At 39.4% G+C, this 21,025-nt stretch overlaps 2 protein-coding genes across 2 annotated transcripts; both read left to right on the top strand.

Moving 5' to 3' along the window:
- Positions 4,374-5,315, top strand: LOC100525684 (olfactory receptor 10H4-like). The gene has a single exon (XM_003123464.2). It carries the CDS (start codon positions 4,374-4,376, stop codon positions 5,313-5,315), a length of 942 nt encoding a protein of 313 aa, XP_003123512.1.
- On the top strand, positions 10,717-11,845 carry LOC100525859 (olfactory receptor 10H4-like). Its single transcript, XM_003123465.1, has 2 exons — positions 10,717-10,768; positions 10,887-11,845. The coding sequence occupies exons 1-2, from the start codon at positions 10,717-10,719 to the stop codon at positions 11,843-11,845; spliced, it is 1,011 nt and encodes a 336-aa protein (XP_003123513.1).

Raw genomic sequence — 21,025 nt, 5'->3', positions numbered from 1 at the left:
AGTCGATTTACAATATTATTTGAGTTTCTGGTGTACAGCATAGTGAGGTAGTATTGTTACAGATTATACCCCATTCAAAGTTATTATAAGACAATGGCTGTAATTCCCTGTCCTATGCAATATGTCTTGGTTGTTTATCTATTTTATACATAGGAGTTTGTATCTCTCAATCCCATATCCTTAATTTTCCCCTCCCCCATTTAGTCTCATCTTTGGTAACCACTAGTTTGTTTTCTGTATCTGTGAGTCTGCTTCCGTTTTGCATACACATTTGTTTGTATTATTATTTAGAGTCCACATATAAGTGACATCATGTAGTATATGTCTTTCTCTGTCAGACTTATTTCACTAAGTGTAATATTCTCTAGGTCCATCCACATTCCTGCAAATGGCAGAATTCCATTCTCTTTTATGGCTGAATAATATTCCGTTGTGCAAATTAGTAGTATTATTAATCTTCTTATGCTCTCCATATGTCTGCCGGTGGGAACTTGAGTTGCTTCCAACTCTTGGCTGTTTTAAACAGTGCTGCCATAAACCTTGAGGTACATGTATCTATTCAAACTAGTGTTTCCATTTCTTCCAGATATATACCCAAGAATGAAATTGCTGGATGATATGGTAGTTCTCTTTTTAGTTTATTAGGGACCCTCCATAACATTTTCCACAGTGGCTGTGCCAATTTACATTCCCACTAACAGTGTACAGGTGTTTCCTTTCCTCCACATCATCCCCAATATTTGTTATTTGTAGACTCTGATGACAACCATTCTGACAGGTGTAAGGTGATATCCCTTGTTGTTATAATTTGTATTTCTCTAATAACCAGTGAAGTCGAGCGTGTTTTCGCATTCCTGTCAGCCATCTGTATATCTACTTTGGGAAAAGGTCTATACAGGTTTTCTGCCTATTTTTTGATTAGGTTGTTTGTTTCTTGATATTGAGTTGTATGAGCTATTTGTATAGTTTGGGTAGTAACCCCTTGCTGGTCATAGTATTTGCAAATGTTTTCTCCTATTCCATAAGTTGTCTTTTTGTCTTGTTGATGGGTTCCTTTGCTGTGCAAAAGCTTTTCAGTTTAATGAGGTCTCCATCTGTTTAATTTTGCTTTTGTTTCTTTTGCCTTAAGAGACAGATCAAAAAAAAAAATCACTACAGTTTATGTCAAAGAGTGTTTTTCCTATGTTTTCTTCTAGAGCTTTCGTGCTTTCCAGTCCTACATTTAGGTCTTTAATCCATTCTGAGTTTATTTTTGTGATGTTGTTAGGGAATCTCCTAATTTCATTCTTTTACATGTAGCTGTCTAGTTTTCCCAGCACCACTTACGGAATGGAATTTTCTCCATTGTATACTCTTGACTCTTTTGTCATCGATTAATGGAACATAGGTGCATGTGTTTATTTCTAGGCTCGCTGTTCTGTTCCATTGATCTCTATGTCTATTTTGGTGCCAGCACCTGCAGTACATATACTTCACCTAGCTAAGAAAGTCCCCTTCCATGACATGTTGCAAGCAAGCTTTTTAAAAATCATCAGTAGATGTACATGTATTATATGATTATTTGGTAGATATAACACTAAGACCATGTTATATGTCAATTTACAATTCTATGTGTCAATTTTTAAAAATCGTAAATAGTCCATGTAACCAGCTATAATGGAAAAAATAAAAATCATTACAAATAAATCAATAAATATCATAAATAGGACTTGAATTTTAGAAAAATATATCCCTACCTTGATTAAAATAATTATGATTTTTCTGTTGTGGTGTGTTTACCTGATTAGTCTATGATAAGTTTTCTGATGCTGAGCCATCCTTGTCATTCATGGGAGAAGCCAAAGTCACCTTCTTGTAATATGCTAGTTCTGAGAAACCATTGGATTTGACCAGGTTATGTCTTTTGAATTAAAAAATCTTTATGGATCAGTGAAATGGGCCCATAATTGTCTTATTAACAGTCTACATTCTAGTTTAGAATCAAATTGCATTAGCCTAACAGGATAGAGTGAGACTATTTCATGTTTTTCTGGTTTTTAAGAATGAGTATAAGACACTCATCAATTTTCCCTTTAACGTTTGAGAGAGAGATCACTTGTAAACCCACTGGGGTCAAGGATATTGGGGAGGGGGGAAACAGCATTTCATTAACCTTCTCAATGTCTTTAAAATTTACTTGAGTCTCCAGAGTCACTATTTTCTCTTGAAGTAGATTTGAAATTTTAAAGATTTCTAAGAACTTAGTCTACTGTTTCAAATTTGCCAACATGTTTTTCTTACTATTTTTATTTAAAAAATCCAAACGCCTGTAGTTATTTCTCAGTTTTAGTTTTTGTGTTGTCTTATTGGCATCGTCACCTTCTTTCTAACTTATTAATGTTCTCCAAGAACCTTATTTTTATCTTATTAAACATGACTTTCTTCTTCATAAAGTTTCCTCTATAAATATATTTAGAGCTGTATTTTTCTTTCATAGTACTTTTAGCTTAAAATTTGACATTAGTTAACTTGAATTATTTTATTGCAAATGTATTAAAATTTATGTTTTACTATTGTAGCAAAAGATTACTTAATAATATACCAGGTTTCCAAACACAGGGAGTTTGCAAAGCAACTCCTCTATCAATTGATACTTTTAGTTCACTATGATCTACATCATATTTATAATTAAATTCATGGAAAAAATTTTGATGCCCTTAAGATAAGATCAATTTTTGTAAAAGTCCCCTGTATGCTTAAAAGTGTTTAATTTCTCTTTGTTGAAGAGTCAAAATATCACCAATACCTAATGTCTACATATTATTCATTGCATTGTAGTTAATAGTTCATAAATTGCCTTTCTAGACTCTGTGAAAATGTCTGACTACAAATTCCATCGATCTATCTAGACATGATTCAGCTCTTTCTATCTGTTTCACTGAAGTTGTGTTGATTGTTTTTTACTTACTATTCCAGAGTATGTCGTTTCATAGGTTAATTATATTTAAACCAATTGCTATGCTGTGCTTCTATACTTAATAAAATATCCTTCTCTTTCTCTTGGAGTGTGTGTGCATGTTGTGTATTTTTAATCTCAGTATGCATTTGAATGGAGAATGTTTTTCTTTATAGCCAAAATAACAAGGTCACATTTAAAATTATGGAGTCCCTGCTTGACGCAGTGGGTTAAGGATCTGGCATTGCTGCAGCTATGGTGTGGGTTGCAGCTGTAGCTCAGATTTGATCCCTGGCCCAGGAACTTCCATAAGCCTGGGTGTCGCCAAAAAGAAAAAAAGAAAAAATTAATAACTCAATTAATAATAATCTCATATTATTTATACCTAAAATTATTCATTCATGCCATAATCAAAGTTTTTCTGTTGCCTGAAAATTAATGTATACCTGTTTATCTAGATCAGTATCCAAGCTAGTACCCTATATTATATCTCATTGTTATGTCCCTTGAATTTCTCTATATTCTTTCAATGACCCTGGTATCCATGATACTAGATCATCTGTTCTACAACATTTTCCACCTTGGAATTGTCTGATTGCTTCCTCATGGTGTCATTTAGCTTGTTCCTCCATCCTTTGGACAGTGAACCTTCATTTTGGCAATAGTGGGCACATGTGCCATCTGACCGAGTCATCTATTTAACGTTAGCCTATTACTCACTGAAAGTTTCATTTCACATTGGCACAAATGTCCTAAGCTTGACTTCTTTTCCAGACCATTTCTCCAGGGAAGCCTGATGTTTTTGAGTGGCAGATGTTAATGGTCATATTATACTTATTTAAATTTCATTTTCTGTGTTTTCAACTTTACTGTCTCAGCGGTCACTTGATACATAGTTACCTGGTATAGATATTCTTCCATCCTTTTATCTGCAAACTTTCTGTTCAGCTCACTTAGAATGGTAAATATGTATATGAAACAACCTAGAAAAATGAGTACCTACAAAAGTATTAAAATAAGTACATATGTGTTAAATCATCAGTTAAACAACAAAGACTCTTAGAGGAAAAAAGTTAGAACCCTAAGATCCAAATAAATGTTTTTTCTAGAACATGTGACCTTGATTGTCTATGTCTGATTTCAGTATTTCCAAAAATGTAAACTTTTCATTTTTTAGTCACTGTTGATGCAAATCCACCTGTCGAACTGTGTCATAATTTATTAGTATACAAATCTCATTTTGTTTTAATCACATTAGTAAATGATAACAACTATTACAATTTAATCCATCTTACTGATAAAGATTTTGGGACCCAGACAAGTCAAGCAAATATTTAAATAGCACAGAGTATTTCACCTGCCCTTTAATCTATGTTAGAGCCTATGATTTAACCACTGTGGCTTCATTCTGTGTCTGATCTCACTAGGGCCAGATTTCATGACTGATCAGAACCACAGCACAGTGTCTGAATTCATCCTCATCGGCTTCTCCAACTTCCCTCAGCAGCTCCTGCCCACCTTCTTCCTGCTCTACCTGCTGATGTACCTGTTCACGCTGCTGGGGAACCTCCTCATCATGACCACCATCTGGAGGGAACACAGTCTCCACACACCCATGTACCTCTTCCTGTGTGCCCTCTCCACCTCTGAGATTCTTTTCACGGTTGCCATCACCCCTCGCATGCTGGTCGACATGCTCTCCACCTACCGCTCCATCTCCTTCACGGCCTGTGCCAGCCAGATGTTTTTCTCCTTCACATTCGGCTTCACCCACTCCTTCCTGCTCATGATCATGGGCTATGACCGCTATGTGGCCATCTGCCACCCCCTTCGCTACAACGTGCTCATGAGCACACGTGACTGTGCCCGTCTTGTGTCCTGGTCCTGGGCTGGTGGCTCAGTCATGGGGATGATGGTGACAATGATAGTTTTCCACCTCACCTTCTGTGGGTCTAATGAAATCCACCATTTTGCCTGCCATGTTCTTGCTCTCTTGAAGTTGGCCTGTGGGAATGAGACATCTTCTGTCACCTTGGGTGTGATCCTAGTATGTGTCACAGCCCTGATGGGGTGTTTATTCCTCATTGTTCTCTCCTATGTCTTCATCGTGGCTGCTATCTTGAGGATCCCCTCTGCTGAGGGCCGGCACAAGACCTTCTCCACCTGCGTCTCCCACCTCACCATAGTTATTGTGCACTACGGTTTTGCCTCCATCATCTATCTCAAGCCCAAGGGCCCCCGTTCTATGGACAGTAACACTCTGATGGCCACCACCTATACAGTCTTCACCCCCTTTCTGAGCCCAATCATTTTCAGCCTCCGGAATAAGGAGCTGAAGAATGCCATAAAGAAAAACTATCTCAGGAAATTCTTTCCCTGAAGCTGCTGGTGAGCAGATTGGTGTTGGGAAAATATCAAAGAAATGCCAGGATCATATCTGTCTCCAAAGAACTGTGGTAGGGATTCCGTTGTGTTAAAATACTGACACCCCATCGGAGTTTTATGTATACTAGTGATTTGTTTCTCTTCATTTCTTTGCCACCCTCTTGCCACTATGATGTCTCATTTATGACCAAGTGTGATGAACTCCCTCCCACTCTCTATGCCTTAGAATGGGTTGTATTTATAGGAAGGTAGGGAGTAGGATATGAATGAGTGTTGGTTCTGAAGCTCTTGGTTCTTCCTGAATGGACAAGCAACAGAAGACTTTATTTTTCTCTGTCCTCACCAATATAAGATGAAAAATAATAACATAATATAATAATAAAAAACATCAAGAATTGAGAATTTTTAAATATCAAGCACCATGCCCAGTGTTTTATAATCATCCTTTTAGTTAGAAGAAATGTAAAGAAAGAAACTATTTGTCACCAAGGAAATTGTTTCCTAATTACAAGGCTACTGGCACATGAGATATGAAAAAGAAGAAAGAGAAGGGAAGAAGAGGGAGGGAGGGAAAGTAAGAGAGAAACACAGAGAGCGATTTGGAGGTGAGAGAGAAGATAAGGAGAAGGGAAGAGGTGAAGAAGGGTCAGTGGTTAGATAAGAATATAGACATTTTAAAGGGGGTTTTATGTCATATCTGCGGAAAGCTTTTCCCCTTTCCACCACACAAAACATTCAGTGAAACATAAATTTTCATTGTTGGTTAACATCGCATCTATTTGGGGAGTGCCTTGAAGAGCAGAGTGCTGTCTCAGGATGGCACAAAGACAGGTCAGAGGCTACCTATGGGAACCTTCACTGTGCAGATGGGAAATGTGCAGATGGTGAAGGTCACAAAACCCGTGAATAAATGGAGACGCACAGATGTTTGTTTCTGCCCAGCTCCCACTCTGGTCTTTGGGACTGAGGATCCAGGAAGGCGGTTTTTTGTGGAACTCAGTTGGTAACTCAAAGGCAATGTCACCCGTTTGGGTTAGAAACAAAGATGCTTTACAAGGATAAACCTGCAGCCAATGCATTAGCACACAAAAGGCATTCTTATCAGAGGGTCGGAAACCAAGGACAACACCAAAATATGTATATTGGTTGGCAGCACAGGGAAGCATCATCAAATGTCAGACTGGCTGGATGAATCACCAGGACAGTGTAAATATGGAAGAATTTGACTGGGAAGAGAGGTGTGGCCATCTGGTTTGGCCAGAAGGCAGTGAGGCCTTAAATTACCCAATATAAACAAGTCTCCAAGACCCAGCTCCAAAGTACCCTTGTCTGAGAAGCCCTCCAGCTGCCTTTACCCCAGGGTAGAGCCCTGGATGCCCCCTTGGGACTCCTCCAGCTCCCGCCTTTCCTCTGACCCTGCCTTGACCCCAAGATAAAAAGGGCATCTGGGCCCAATCCAGTTTTCCACGTGACTGGGAGCCCCTCAGCCCTCAGCGTGGGATGGGGTCTCTGGGCAGAGAGAGGCAGCAGGGAGTCCTTTTACGTGTTGATAGCTGGAAGAAGCTTTAGAGGCAGCAGGCCCCTGAAAGGGCCCTTGAGATCCCTCCTGGCCTCTCCAGACCCTGAGGAAAAACTCCTCCAGGCTGGCATCCTGAAGAGGCCCCAGGGAGCAGCCAGCTGGGAAGGCTGCAGTGGAGATAAAGCAGACAGCATCTGTTCTAGGAGGTCTGATCCCACACCTGCCTGTGGGTACCCCTGACGGCATCAAGTAGGAGAGCTTCTTTTGCTGTCTCCTGCTGGCTGCTTCATGGAAGAGGCAGAGCAGGCTGAGGGCAGGAGGGAGAGGGTAGGAAGGTAGAATCCTACAGCTGTGGGTAGCACTGCCCAGGCTGGGGATGGGGTCAGTCCCAGAGTGCAGGGCAGTAAGAGAAGAGCTAATCCTTGGGAGGCTGCCTGGGGTCTTCTCGGCTTGCCCATCTGGTCCCTCGTTCTCACTCAGTGGTGGGGCCCTTTGCAGCTCCCAAGTCAGTGGTTCTCGGTTCTCAGACCAGGGGCTTTGGATTTTCACGATTCTGGCGAATTCCTAGCTCTTTTATAACAGGTTTTCAAAGTGTGATACGAAGACCTCTGGGGGTCCCTGAGACATTTTCTGGGTGTCCACAAAGTCCTCGCTCTTTCAAGTACGCATGAGGATATTTTTCATCATCTACATCAATGAAAACATCCTTGAATGAAGAAGCAGACACGGGTATCAGGTTGTCTCCTACAAGGCAGACATTCAGATGCATTTGCAAAAATGTGCAACAAAGCCACTCTTCTCACTAAAAGTTTTCTCCAAAGTGTTTTTACTTTTCTAAAAGTGTTACTTATGTTACCATGTACTAGGCTTATTATTTTTCTTTTAAATGTACTAAAAACTAAATAGTTTTAAAGACTCTCAGTTTTAATTTCTAACATAGTAAAAATTGATACTTATAACCCACCCTCACAAAAACCCTTTAGTGGCCTCAACAGTTTTTGAGTGTAAAAGGATCCTGAGACAAAAATGCTTCAGAGCTGTCTATCTGTAGTTTGTTTCACTCTTTGGAGTCTTCTCGTAACTTTAACTTCAACTACCTACTTGGAATGATTTTTACTGGTATCATACCATGGAAAATGCTATGTTCTTTGGAAGTTGATCTTGCCTTCTGCAGCCCTGAGCTCTCTTACTGTTCCAACATATTACATCCTGATCCTTTTATCTCTTCTGGGGAGATGCTCAGGTCTCTTCCCTTCCAGTTCTTATACGTCTGCTTTCTTTTTGTTTCCTTGCAGCACCACTCATGTCTTTCAGTTCCATGTTAAAGAGCAGCAGATTCAGTGAGTAAACTTGGCTTGTTCCTGCTCCTAAAATAAGGCATCTAGTTTTCCCTTCAGTGTACTTTTTGCTGGTTTTGTGCTATATATTCTTTATCTAGCTAGGAAAGTTTCCTTCCCTGACATGTTACAAAGCTGTTTAAAAAAAAAAAAAAATCCTGCATAAGGGTCGAGTTTCAGAAAATTATTCCTACCTTGAAGGAGATAAATGTACAGTTTTTCTCTTTTAGTTTGTTCATGTGAAGAGTCACATGATAGGTTACCTGATGCTGAACACTGCTTGTCATTCATGGGATAAACCAAATCTACATGATCATTATACACTATGTTTAATAACCACGAGACTTGACTGGATGATGTCTAATTGTGGGTTTTAAAATCTGCATGGGTAGATGCAATGAGTCCCTAATTATCTTTTCTTAAAAATATTCTTACCTGTTTTTCAAATCAATATTTTCTGACAGTATTCTTACCTGGTTTTCACCATCTTACCTGATGAAATAACCTGGGGAATTTCACATATTTTTCTATTTGTTGAGAACATGTGGAAGACACTCATCAACTGCTCCATAGAAGTTTAAGAGAGCTCATTTGCAAACTCACTTTGGCCAATAATTTTAGGGAAGGACAGTCTTTAATTAATATTTTTGAAAATTATTTATTTATTTATTTATTTATTACTATTAAAGTATAGTTGATTTATAATATTTCTGATGAACAACAAAGTAACCCAATCACAGACATTTCCCTGTGCTTTATAGTAGGATCCCTTTGCCCATCCATTCCAAATATAACCGTTTGCATCCCTAAAAACCCCCAAATGCCCATCCATCCCTTTCCCTCCCAGGAGCTACAAGTCTGCTCTTCTTGGCCATGATCTGTTCCTGTTTTTTGTTTTCTTGTTTATTTGTTTGTTATTTTAGATAGGACCATCTGGTCCATATTTAATTTTCCATCAATAAGTGATATATCATATGTTATTTTTCTTTAACTAGTACTTTAAAAATACATATGTGTGTACCTGAGATCCTAATTTTTTCTTGTGCTACTTTCAGAATTTTACATTCTTCTAAAAATTCTTTCATTTCATCTATGGTTTCATATTTGTTACCATATTTTCTTAATGTTTTTCTTAATTTCAAATACTCATTAGTTTTGTACTTATTTCCCAATTTTAATATCATGGGTTTTTTTTTATTGGTGTCTTCTCCTTCTTTCTACCTTATTAATCATTTGCAATAACCTAACCTTGACTTTAAGCACAATTTCTTGGATAAAATTTCTTGATAAATACACTTAAACTTGCACATTTTGCTTCATCTTTATTTCAGACTAAAATTCCAACATTTGATGATTAAATTATTTCATTAGAAGTAATTCTTAATTTATTTTATCATTTACTCTTGAAAAAAAAGATTATTTACTTAATTATTTAGCTTCCAAATATATTGGGTTGTTTCTTTTCTACTGTGTTATAATCTTAGTGTTATAATCTATATAATATTTAGAGTTTTCAGTTGATGGGGGAATATTTTATGTGTAATAGCAGGTCAATTTTTGTGAGAGTTCTCTGAATGATTGAACAAAATATTTATTTCTGCTGTCTAAAGGGTCTAAAAAGGAGTTCCCTTTGAGGCTCAGTGGTTAATGAATCCGACTAAGAACAATGAGGTTGCGGGTTTGATCCCTGGCCTTGCTCAGTGGGTGAAGGATCCAGCGTTGCTGTGAGCTATGGTGTAGGTTGCAGACGCAGCTCAGATCCCGCATTGCTGTGGCTCTGGCATAAACTTGGCAGCTACAGCTCTGATTCGACCCCTAGCCTGGGAACCTCCATATGCCGTGGGTGTGGCCCTAGAAAAGGCAAAAAGGCAATAAATAAAGAAATAAATAGTCTAATAATATGTGAGTACTAACATTTGAATGTGATTAACTGCATTGTAATAATAATTGCCTAAATTGAATTTTTGAACTCTGTTAAGATTTATTTTTTCTTTCAGTTTTATGGAGATATAATTGATAAATCACTCTGCACATTTAAGGGGGACAGCATAATGTCTTCGTTTACATACACTGCACAATGATTACCAATGTAAACTTAGTTAATGCATCATCTCAAAGATGCAAGAAAAAAGACAGCAAAAGAAAAAAGTTTCTTTTCCTTGTCTTGAGAAATTTTCACATCTGTTCTCTTAGCAACTTGCAAAAATGCAATACAGCAACATTAACAGTAATCAGCATGCTGTACTTCACATGCCCAGTACTTATCCTTTTTATTAAAATTTCTATTAAAGCAGAGTTGATTTATAATGTTGTACCAATTTCTGTTGTACAGCAAAGTGACCCAGTCATATATATATCATATGTATATTTTCTAGAACAGGCACATTATTCAAGAAACATAGCTCTGATGGCCTATGTCTGCCTTTAGTTGGTCCAAAAAATGGGAGCATTTCTTTATTTTAGTCACAGGTAAAAAGAACCCAGTGGTTACACTATGTCTTAAGCCCTTAATGTGCTGATCTCATTTTACCTGTGTCACAATGCTGAACAGTAAGAACTTGTATGATTTACTCCATCTTACTGATGAAGATGGTGAGACCCAGACCAATTAAGGGAATATTTAATAGCACCTGACTCTTCAGTGGCCACTTCATCTACATTAGAATTTGTTTTAATTATGGTGCCTTCATTCTGTTTCTGATCTCAACAGATGTAGGATCACTGTCTGCTCAGAACTATAGCACAGTGTCTGAATTCATCCTCATCGGCTTCTCCAACTTCCCTCAGCAGCTCCTGCCCACCTTCTTCCTGCTCTACCTGCTGATGTACCTGTTCACGCTGCTGGGGAACCTCCTCATCATGACCACCATCTGGAGGGAGCACAGTCTCCACACACCCATGTACCTCTTCCTGTGTGCCCTCTCTACCTCTGAGATTCTCTTCACTGTCGCTGTCACCCCTCGCATGCTGGTTGACATGCTCTCCACCCACCACAGCATCTCCTTTGTGGCCTGTGCCAGCCAGATGTTTTTCTCCTTCACGTTCGGCTTCACCCACTCCTTCCTGCTCATGATCATGGGCTATGACCGCTATGTGGCCATCTGCCACCCCCTTCGCTACAACGTGCTCATGAGCACACGTGACTGTGCCCGTCTTGTGTCCTGGTCCTGGGCTGGTGGCTCAGTCATGGGGATGATGGTGACAATGATAGTTTTCCACCTCACCTTCTGTGGGTCTAATGAAATCCACCATTTTGCCTGCCATGTGCTTGCTCTCTTGAAGTTGGCCTGTGGGAAAGAGACATCTTCTGTCACCTTGGGTGTGATCCTAGTATGTGTCACAGCCCTGATGGGGTGTTTATTCCTCATTGTTCTCTCCTATGTCTTCATCGTGGCTGCTATCTTGAGGATCCCCTCTGCTGAGGGCCGGCACAAGACCTTCTCCACCTGTGTCTCCCACCTCACCATAGTTATTGTGCACTACGGTTTTGCCTCCATCATCTACCTCAAGCCCAAGGGCCCCCGTTCTATGGACAGTAACACTCTGATGGCCACCACCTATACAGTCTTCACCCCCTTTCTGAGCCCAATCATTTTCAGCCTCCGGAATAAGGAGCTGAAGAATGCCATAAAGAAAAGCTTTCACAGAAAATTCTCTCCAAGTTCCTGAACAATTTGGAGGTAGAGAAATATGAAGGAAGAGCTGGGAATGTAATGTCTGTCTCCTTAGAACTGCTGTAAGGATTCAGCTAAGTGAATATACCCACAATCCACAGGAGTTTGATACATACTAGCTATTTGTTTCTCCTCAATTTGTTTGTCTCCTTCTTGTATGGGTTTGAGTTATCATGATTTCTTGTTACACCTGATGTGATGAACTTCATCTCATCATCCATGCCTTAGAATTGTTATCTATCTATAGACAGTTGGCCGAGCATGTGATACTTGTGTCCGGGCCCTGATGCACGTGGTTCTTCCTGAGTGGATAAGCAAGAGAAGACTTTATTTCTCTCCTACCCGTATAAGAAAAAGAATAACATAAAGATAGTAATAATACCACCCAAGCACTGAGTAATTTTATGTATGAAGAAATGTGTCCAAAGCCTTTTAATTATTATCATCCTTGTTATAACAATTGTAAACTAAGAAAACTGCCTGTTTCCAGAATAATGGTTTACTATTTTCATGTCCTTACTGCCTCTGGAAGGGATAGATCTGAAGCAAGTTTTTGTATGTTGAGCTGATCTGGGTGAGGGATGCCAGAATTTAAGTGCAGAGATAGTCAGAGAGAGAGTGAGCAGGAATTCTTTAAATTCATTTTGAAAGTCAATTGGATAATTAAGACATGAGCCAATAGAAAATTGACAGAACACTGTAAACTAGCTATAATGGAAAAAAATAAAAATTATTATATTTATAGAAAAAGAAGAAGAGGAAATGAGCCAAATCTGGGAAGGAGGAGCAGAAGGAGGCTGTTGGGAACAGGTCTATTTGCATATGAAAAAGAGGAAATGTAAAGGAGTTAAAAAGAGAGCTGGAGAGGGTGAAGGAGGGAAACAGAGGGAGAGAAATATAGTGACTGAGAGGAGGGAGAGATAGTGAGAAAAAGAGAAAGAGAAAAGGGGGGAAGTAGAAGGATCAATGATTAAGTAAGAACATAAAGTATATTAAAAGGGTGTTTCTAACTGACGTCTTATGGAAATCCCTTTTCCCCTTTCCGACCCATAACATTAGGTAAGACATCAACTTCGCCTGACTGTGTTTTAATTGTACTTATTTCAGGTGTGTATGTTGAGGAAGGCACAAAGGTCAGAGGCTAGCTTGGGTACTCCCATTACACAGATAAGAAATGGTGGCAGTCACACAACTGGTGAATAAGAGACACACAGGAAACCTCAGGTCTTCTGAATCCCAGACTAATGTTTGGGATTATATATAACTGAGGATCCCGGAAGAGAGCCCTCTGGGCGATGTAAATTGGTAACTCAAAGGTGAGACCAAACATTTGAGTTGCAGGCAGAAGAGATTTTGTAATAACAATCCTAAGAATATCTATCACATATAAAGGTCTACCATATGTTGTGGTAAGATTCATTTGCATTGGATCCTCTAACTCTCAAAATAAATCCTTATTTATCCAAATTTATATGTTAACTACATCTATTATTATTTTCAGTGGAAGAAAATGAGAATCTGATATTTTAAGCTATTTGTCCACACTACACAGCTCTGAAGTGGTAAAGCAGAAATTGAAAGTCATTGAGATCTCAGGTGCCTGCCAAGAGAAGTTTGGTCTTCCCCACAAGGAGAAGGTTGTAATTAGAGGGAATAGACATATTTTAAGAATATAGTGCGGGCTTATTTACACATTGCTTTCACATAGCCAGAAAGAAACACTGATTCCAGAAAAGTTAATGAGACACTTTATAAGTCCAGCCAAACAGGATGCAGCCTTTTGGGAGTTTGCTTCTATTATTTTACTCATTGAGTATATAGACTGAACACCCCACCGCCACCACTAGAGATGTCAGAACTCGTAAATACCATTCCTTACTTGGCAAAAGGACTCTGCAGACATGATCCAGTTAAGGAAATTGACATAGAATTACCCTGGATTATCCAGGTAAGCCTGGATAATGCACGAGTCCTCAAAAAAGGGAGGCAAGAGGTGTCAAAGACTGGGAGAAGTAGGAGATGTAAAGGGGAAGAAGAAATGACAGAGATTTGAGGGAGGGATCAGGGGCTGAGAAATGTAGGCTGCTTCTACAAACTGAAAAAGGTAGGAGAGAGATTCTCTCCTAGATCCTCCAGAAGGAAGCAGCCCTGCTGGCACCTTGGTTTGAGCCTAGTGACACTAATTTCAGACTTGTGGCCTCCAGAAACAGAAAAAATAAATTTGTGTTGTTTTAAGCAATTAACTTTATATTTTTATTATAGCAGCCTGAAGAAACCAATACATCAATTGACACATGAAATGGCATCCTATTGTTAATTACTATGTTGACTTCAATGACAAAATTAGTTTTAAGCCAAATTCTTAGGTCATGCTTCTTACTGAGAAGACTTAAAGGAAGTTGAGGTGGTTCCTAAGGAATGCTGTGCACCCCTTGAAATCCATCAACAAAGGCTGTGGAGTCCTAGTACCAGGGATATAAGATGAGATCATTGGCAACAATTCTTTATAGGTCTGTTGTGAGGATAAATATAATTTTATAGATCTTAGGGTGCCTGTGATAGGGCCCCTAAGATTCTGAGATTTTGTCTGCACTCAACAAACAGTAGTGGAGTAGGAATTGGAGGACATCCAAGAGGACTCTTCTTGCTTGGTGTGAAGTGTGCAAGCTCAGAAGAGATGCTAAAATTCCTGTTTGATAGTGACCTCTTTGTTACAACAAAGATACAAGAATAATTATATTATTACATTATATACAGTGTAATGTATATTACATTATATATAAAATATGTAATATAATATCATACATTATAATCTGCAATGATAATATAATTATTAATACAATGTCATACTGAAGTAATATATTAATATAGTTATGTGATTTTTATAGTATTAATGCTATATTAATATAATACTATATCATAATATATAAAGTAGTATAATAAAATGTAATATAACATATTGCAATGTAAATTTACACTTATACATAGATACAAAGGGAATTTATTTATTATAGGGAATTTGGTCAGATGATTATGAAAAATGGTAAGTCCCAAAATCTGCAGTGAGCAAGCTGGACATACAAGAGAGTTGATAGCAAGTTCCAGTCTGAAAGATAGCAAGCAGGCTTAAGACCCAGGAAGGGCTCATGTTGATATTTGAGTCTGAAGATAGGAAACAAAAGGATATCCCATCTATAAGGCCGTGATATGGAAATCGCTATTTCAAGTTGCCATCCCAGCATTTTATAGTATGACAGCCCTGTTCATACCAAATCTGGACATTTAGATCAGGACCAAAATTTAAGATTCCTTCCGTTAAGTTCTCACTTTGATTTTCCTGGGGCACCTTTAAAAATAACCACTTAGAGTGAGTCTGCAAAAAGTGAGCGACCTCTCTTCCAATCAGCTTATAAGTAATAGGTGCTTTCTACTCTGCTCTCTATCACCTGCTTGGCTCATGATCAGGGATACAACATACTCTTCCCTTGGCTCATTGCACTCCTCCTGCTTCTGGGATCTGTAAGTAATACATCTTGTGACTTTGCTTCCTTTGCGTGACTATATTGAAACTGCACCTTCAATCAAAACAACCCTGAGTTCATTTTGCCATATTTTAGATTCCACATACAAGTGATATCACACGGTATTTGTCTTTCTCTTTCTGACTTATTCACTTAGTATGAGAATCTCTAGTTGCATCCATGTTGCTCCAAATGCCATTATTTCATTCTTTTTATGGCTAAGTAGTTTCCATTGTATATATGTATCACAGATTTTTAATCCATTCTTCTGTCAATAGACATTGAGGTTGTTTCCATGTCTTGGCTATTGTAAATAGTACTGCAATGAACATAGGCACAAATGAACCTATCTACAGAACTGAAACAGACTTATGTGGTTGCCAAAGGGGAGGAGGGGAAGGGGGATAAAAGGGAAGTTTGGGGTTGGTGGATGCAAACTGCTACATTTAGAATGGATAAACAATGAGGTCTACTGTACAGCAAAGGGGACTATATCCAATCTCTTGGGATAAAATATGATGGAAGATAGTATGAGAAAAAATATATATATGACTGTACAGTATAGTACACTGCACAGCAGAAACTGGCACAACACTGTAAATCAGATCCACTTTTAAAAAAAACTGGGGTTTTTATCTCAGATGCTGATAGATTGTGGGTGGTTTGTGCTTCCAAATTCAGCAAGTCATAATTTGCATATTCTTGATTTAATGCGCTATCCAGAGACCCCACATGCAGGAAAAGCCAGGCAGGGAAAATGTGTTTTTGTTCAGTAGAGGGTTAGCTTTCTTGTTCTATTCTTTTTTATTTTTCAGTTGATTAGGCAAGGCCCACCCACACTAGGGAGGGAAATCTGCTTTACTTCTCTATCGATTTAAGTGTTAAAATCATCTAAAAACACTCTCACAGAAATATGCAGAGTAATGTTTGGCCAAATATCTGTGAACCTCATGGTCCTGCCAAGTTAACCATCACAAGTTTCTACTATATTGTAGTATGTATTTACTCCTTTTCATGGCTGAACAACCTACCGTGTTGCATACAATGTGGCATATTACATACACCACAGGTTGATTTTCCATTCATCCACTGGTGGATATGTTGATTAGGCCACAGGTTTGATTTGGAATCAGAAGTAACTTCTCAGATGAGTTTCTGTCATGGCTCAGCAGAAATGAATCTGATTAGTATCCATGAGGTTGCAGGTTCAATCCCTGGCCTCGCTCAGTGGGTTAAGGATCTGGTGTTGCTGTGAGCTGTGATGTAGGTCGCAGACATTGCTCGGATTTGGCATTGCTGTGGCCATGGCAGAGGCCTGCAGTTACAGCTCCATTTGACCCCTAATCTGGTAACTTCCATATGCCATGACTATGGCCCTAAAAATACAAAAAAAAAAAAAAAAAAGAAGAAGAAGAAGAAGTAACTTCTCCCTTTCTGTCTCTCTATCTCTCTGTCTCCCCTCCCTCTATCCCTTCCTCCCTCCTTCCTTCCTCTTTCCCTCTGTCCTTCCTTTCTTTTTAGTAGTCATGAATATAACAGCTTCCCATTTTTTGAGCACTTATCATCAACTCGGTACGGTCTTTTTAAAAACAGTTTTATTCAAATGTACTTTACATACCATAAAACACAGCCACATAAAGATATGTGTAATCATCACAACAGTCAATTTAGAATTTCATCACCTCCAAAGAAAGCTTTATCTTTTTGCTATCATCTCTCCTTCCTCCCTTCCTTCCAGTCCTGATCTAATATCTCTATAGATTGACCTATTTGGACATTTCCCATACATGGAATCATACAATAGTTTTCCTTTTGGTTCTGGTATCTTTTGTGTTAGCATGCTTTCAGGATTTATTGTAGCATGTATCACGAATTCCATTCCTTTTTACAGCTGAATAATGTTGCATCGTTTGGATATACCAAATTTTATTTATCCATTCATGTATTGGTACATTTTCTGGTTTTTTTTTTTCCACTACATTTTGGCTATCATGAGTATTTCTTCTATAAACATTCATGTATGAGTTTTTGGGTGGACTTATGTTTTCATTTTGGGAGGTATGTACATAGCAGTGGAATGGATGGTTCATAAGGTAACTCCATGTTTAATCATTTGAGAAACTGCTAGACTCTTTTTCAAAATGACTATACCATTTTACATCCCCACTAACAGTAGATGAGGGTTCCAATTTCTCCACATCCTCTCCAACACTTGTTATTACCTAACTTTTTATTGTACTCAGCCTAAGATTATCATATTGTGGCTTTTCTTTGCATTTCTCTGATGGATAAAGACAGCTTTGGCCTTAAATGCTTAAAACACACTAGTTCTTTTGCTTCAAAGGGGAGATCAGATTATTAGTTCCTTTTTGAAAGATGAGGAAACTGAGATATAATGCGATTATGTCTGTTAGCTAAAGATCTTGCCCCTTAAATGCAAAAACTAGTATTTGTTAAGTTGGAGCTGGAGCTAAGAAGCGTACATTTCCCAAGGGTTATGAGGAGGGGAGGTCAGGCTGTCTCAGAAATGGATGAAAACCTGGATTGGAAAGAAAAGATCTGTTTTAGCAGGCACCAATGAAATGAGCCCAGAACTTGAAAATATGCTGACTTCAGGGTGTTTATGAAGAAACATTCAATGTGAGAAGACTGGGGAGACTTAAGTTTGACAAAACTGGCTACAGGCTTTCTGTGCTGGTTTCATTAGCAGGAGCATTAATATGGAAAAGGCTGTCATTTTAAAATATGAGGTTGCTTGAGCTAAAACTAAGTCTGACTTGGAGTTCCCTCGTAGCACAATGGGTTAAGGATCTGGCATTGTCACTGCTGTGGCTCAGGTCACAGCTGTGGCATTGGCTTGACCCCTGGCCCCCAAACTGCCTCGTGCTGTGAGTAAAGAAAAAAAAAATTCTGACTCCTTTTATTTATTTATTTTTTTGTCTTTTTGCCATTTCTTGGGCCGCTCCCGTGGCATATAGAGGTTTCCAGGCTAGGGGTCGAATTGGAGATATAGCTGCCAGCCTACGCCAGAGCCACAGCAACGCGGGATCCGAGCCGCATCTGCGACCTACACCACAGCTCACGGCAATGCCAGATCATTAACCCACTGAGCAAGGGCAGGAATCGAACCCGCAACCTCATGGTTCCTAGTCGGATTTGTTAACCACTGCACCACGACGGGAACTCCTGACTCCTTTTAAAGTCAGGTTCCTTGATGGGGAATTTGAGGTTAGTAGATGCAAACTATTACATTTAGAATGGATAAGCAATGAGGTCCTACTGTATAGCACAGGGAACTATATCCAGTCTCTTGGGATAGACCATGATGGAAGATAATATGAGAAAAAGAATGTCATATATGATATATGACTGGGTTACTATGCTGTACAGCAGAAATTAACACAACACTGTAAATTGACCATACTCTCATAAAAATAAAATAAAATAAAAATAAAAAAGTCAGGTTCCTCGACTGTATTGAAAGATTCAAATTAGTTAATTAGCAATATTTGGTTATTTCTCCTCCTGCCCACCCCAAAAATGGACATTGCATTTGTTTTCCCTGCAAAAGACAAAAATTTAGAAGCCATCATTAACTTACAAAGTGATGGAAAATGGGAAGAAATGCTAAAAGGTCAGTGTAAGCTCAGCCAGTGTCTTGGGGTGATGACCCACCAAATCAGAAGTCAGGAGACAGCTCACTCCTCTGCCCCTTAGTGTTGGCCAAGACTCCCACCATCCACAAGGGCCTGTCCTCACCTCCCCTCCATTATTCAGCTTCTACTTTCTGATGTCCTCACTCTCATGCATTCCTAGATGTTTGCCATTCCTTGTTAATGGTTCCTTCTGTGCTACATTCTTCGGTATCCCCAAGGTGGGGCCAGAGCTCATAGAGGTGATTAAAAGGCCTGAAGTGCAGAGAAAGACTGTTGATAGAGAGATATCCAGACTCTAGAGGACCTTCACTCCTTGAGCTAATAAAGTTTCCATGCTAATTGTTTGGGTCAAAGACCATCTTGAGAGAGGCAATTGCCTACTCTTCTCTTGTTCTGCTCTTCCCCAGTGTCGACTCTGACAGCCTTGCTGTCAGAAGAAAGTCCAGTCCCCTCCTCAAGAATGTTTTTTTTCCCTCTACTCTCAATCCTTCGAGTTGTCTCTGTCCATCAGCCAAAGGGATTTTTCTGAAGAAGAAATCTGAAAAATCACATGTCTGCTTACACCCTTTGGACATAATACAAACTCTCTCATGGTCAGGTCTATACTTTAACAGTACAGCCCAGCCCTCCCCAGATCTCCAGCCTCTCTAACATCCCAGGTATTCCTGCCATAAACCAAGAATGCTGGACCTCAGGGGATTTGCACATGATGCTGCTTCTACCTGGAAAACCCTTCCCCTGGCATATCCTACATATCCTTTTCTCTGAACTTAAATGTCACCTTTCAGGAAAGCCTACCCTGGTTTCCCCATACAGAGTCACCACTCCTATTATAAGACCTCATAGCAACTTATTTCTTTTCCTCATAGCTTTCACTGGAATTTATCATATATTTTAATTAGTGTGATTATCTCTTTAATAGCCCCATCTTCCCCTTTCAGCTGGAAACACTGAGATCAGTGTTCTGATCTATCTAATAAGGTCAAAAGTATACCCCCAGTGGCATCTCAAAAAGTGCCTGGTGAAGTTCCCTGGTGTTTTAAGGGTTTAAGGATCTGGCATTTTCACTGCTGTGACTCAAGCCACTGTTATGGCATGGGTTCAATCCCTGGCTCAGGAAATTCCACAAACTGTGGGTGTGGCAAAAAAAAAAGTGCTTTACAAACATTAGGTGCTCAATAAATGTTTAAGTGAACACAGCAAGGCTTGTCAATCTTGGTACCGTTGACATTTGAGGCTGGCTCATTCTTTGTGGTGGGGTTAGTTCTGTGCATTGCAGGATGTTGAGTAGAATCCCTGGCCTTGACCCACTAGGTATTGTAGCACATCTCCCCCTCTTTCAGTTGTGACAACCAAAAATGTCTCCAGAAACTTCCAAGTGTCCTCTGGAGGCACTAGTGAGAGCTATTAGGGTAGAGGAATGAGAGAAGAGCTGGCTGATGCATTCCAAGCTGCAAGAGTCACACCCATTTTGGTGGCCCTTAGTGCCTGGTCCATATCTTGGTGAGATCCCTGACATTTCTGTGTCGGACTTTCCACCAAGTATCAGGAGACATGTTTCTACAATCTTTTCTTAGCCTCTTTACTTCTATTTTCTATGCTGAAAACTCCATCCTGTCCTTCTTTACTTTACCCCATATTCCTGCTTGAAAAACAGTCTCAGTGCTGATAAATAACCTAAGCTTATGGAAAGTAACAGAATGTCTTTTCTATCAAAGGAAATCTTGGTTACTCCATTTTGCGCCGGTTTTGGCTGAAACACCTTCCTGCAACACCCCCCCCCCCCCGCCGCCTTCCCTCTTCTCCCAGCAACAATTTGTTTCAAATTAGCCAACCAAGAAGAATGTGCACCCTGACCTGACCAATGGGAAGGGAGCAGGTACATCACCTGTGTTAGGGATAAATACGGAGGGTCTTTTCTTCTTTGCGTGTGCTTTTTGAGAACCCGCGCCCTTCTAGAAGAAAAGAGCCTTGTAGAGATCTCCTCATGTTCACGTG

This window comes from Sus scrofa, chromosome 2, assembly GCF_000003025.6.
Source record: "Sus scrofa isolate TJ Tabasco breed Duroc chromosome 2, Sscrofa11.1, whole genome shotgun sequence".
NCBI lineage: Eukaryota > Metazoa > Chordata > Mammalia > Artiodactyla > Suidae > Sus > Sus scrofa.
Note: the sequence above shows the minus strand (reverse complement) of the source record. Positions and strands in the feature narration are given on the sequence as shown.

Bases quoted from the DNA above. Each gene is read 5' to 3' on its own strand.
- LOC100525859 (XM_003123465.1), top strand. From the start codon at position 10,717: ATGCTGAACAGTAAGAACTTGTATGATTTACTCCATCTTACTGATGAA. The intron at 10,769-10,886 runs GTGAGACCCAGA...TGATCTCAACAG, and splicing joins CCATCTTACTGATGAAGATG to ATGTAGGATCACTGTCTGCT.
- LOC100525684 (XM_003123464.2), top strand. From the start codon at position 4,374: ATGACTGATCAGAACCACAGCACAGTGTCTGAATTCATCCTCATCGGC.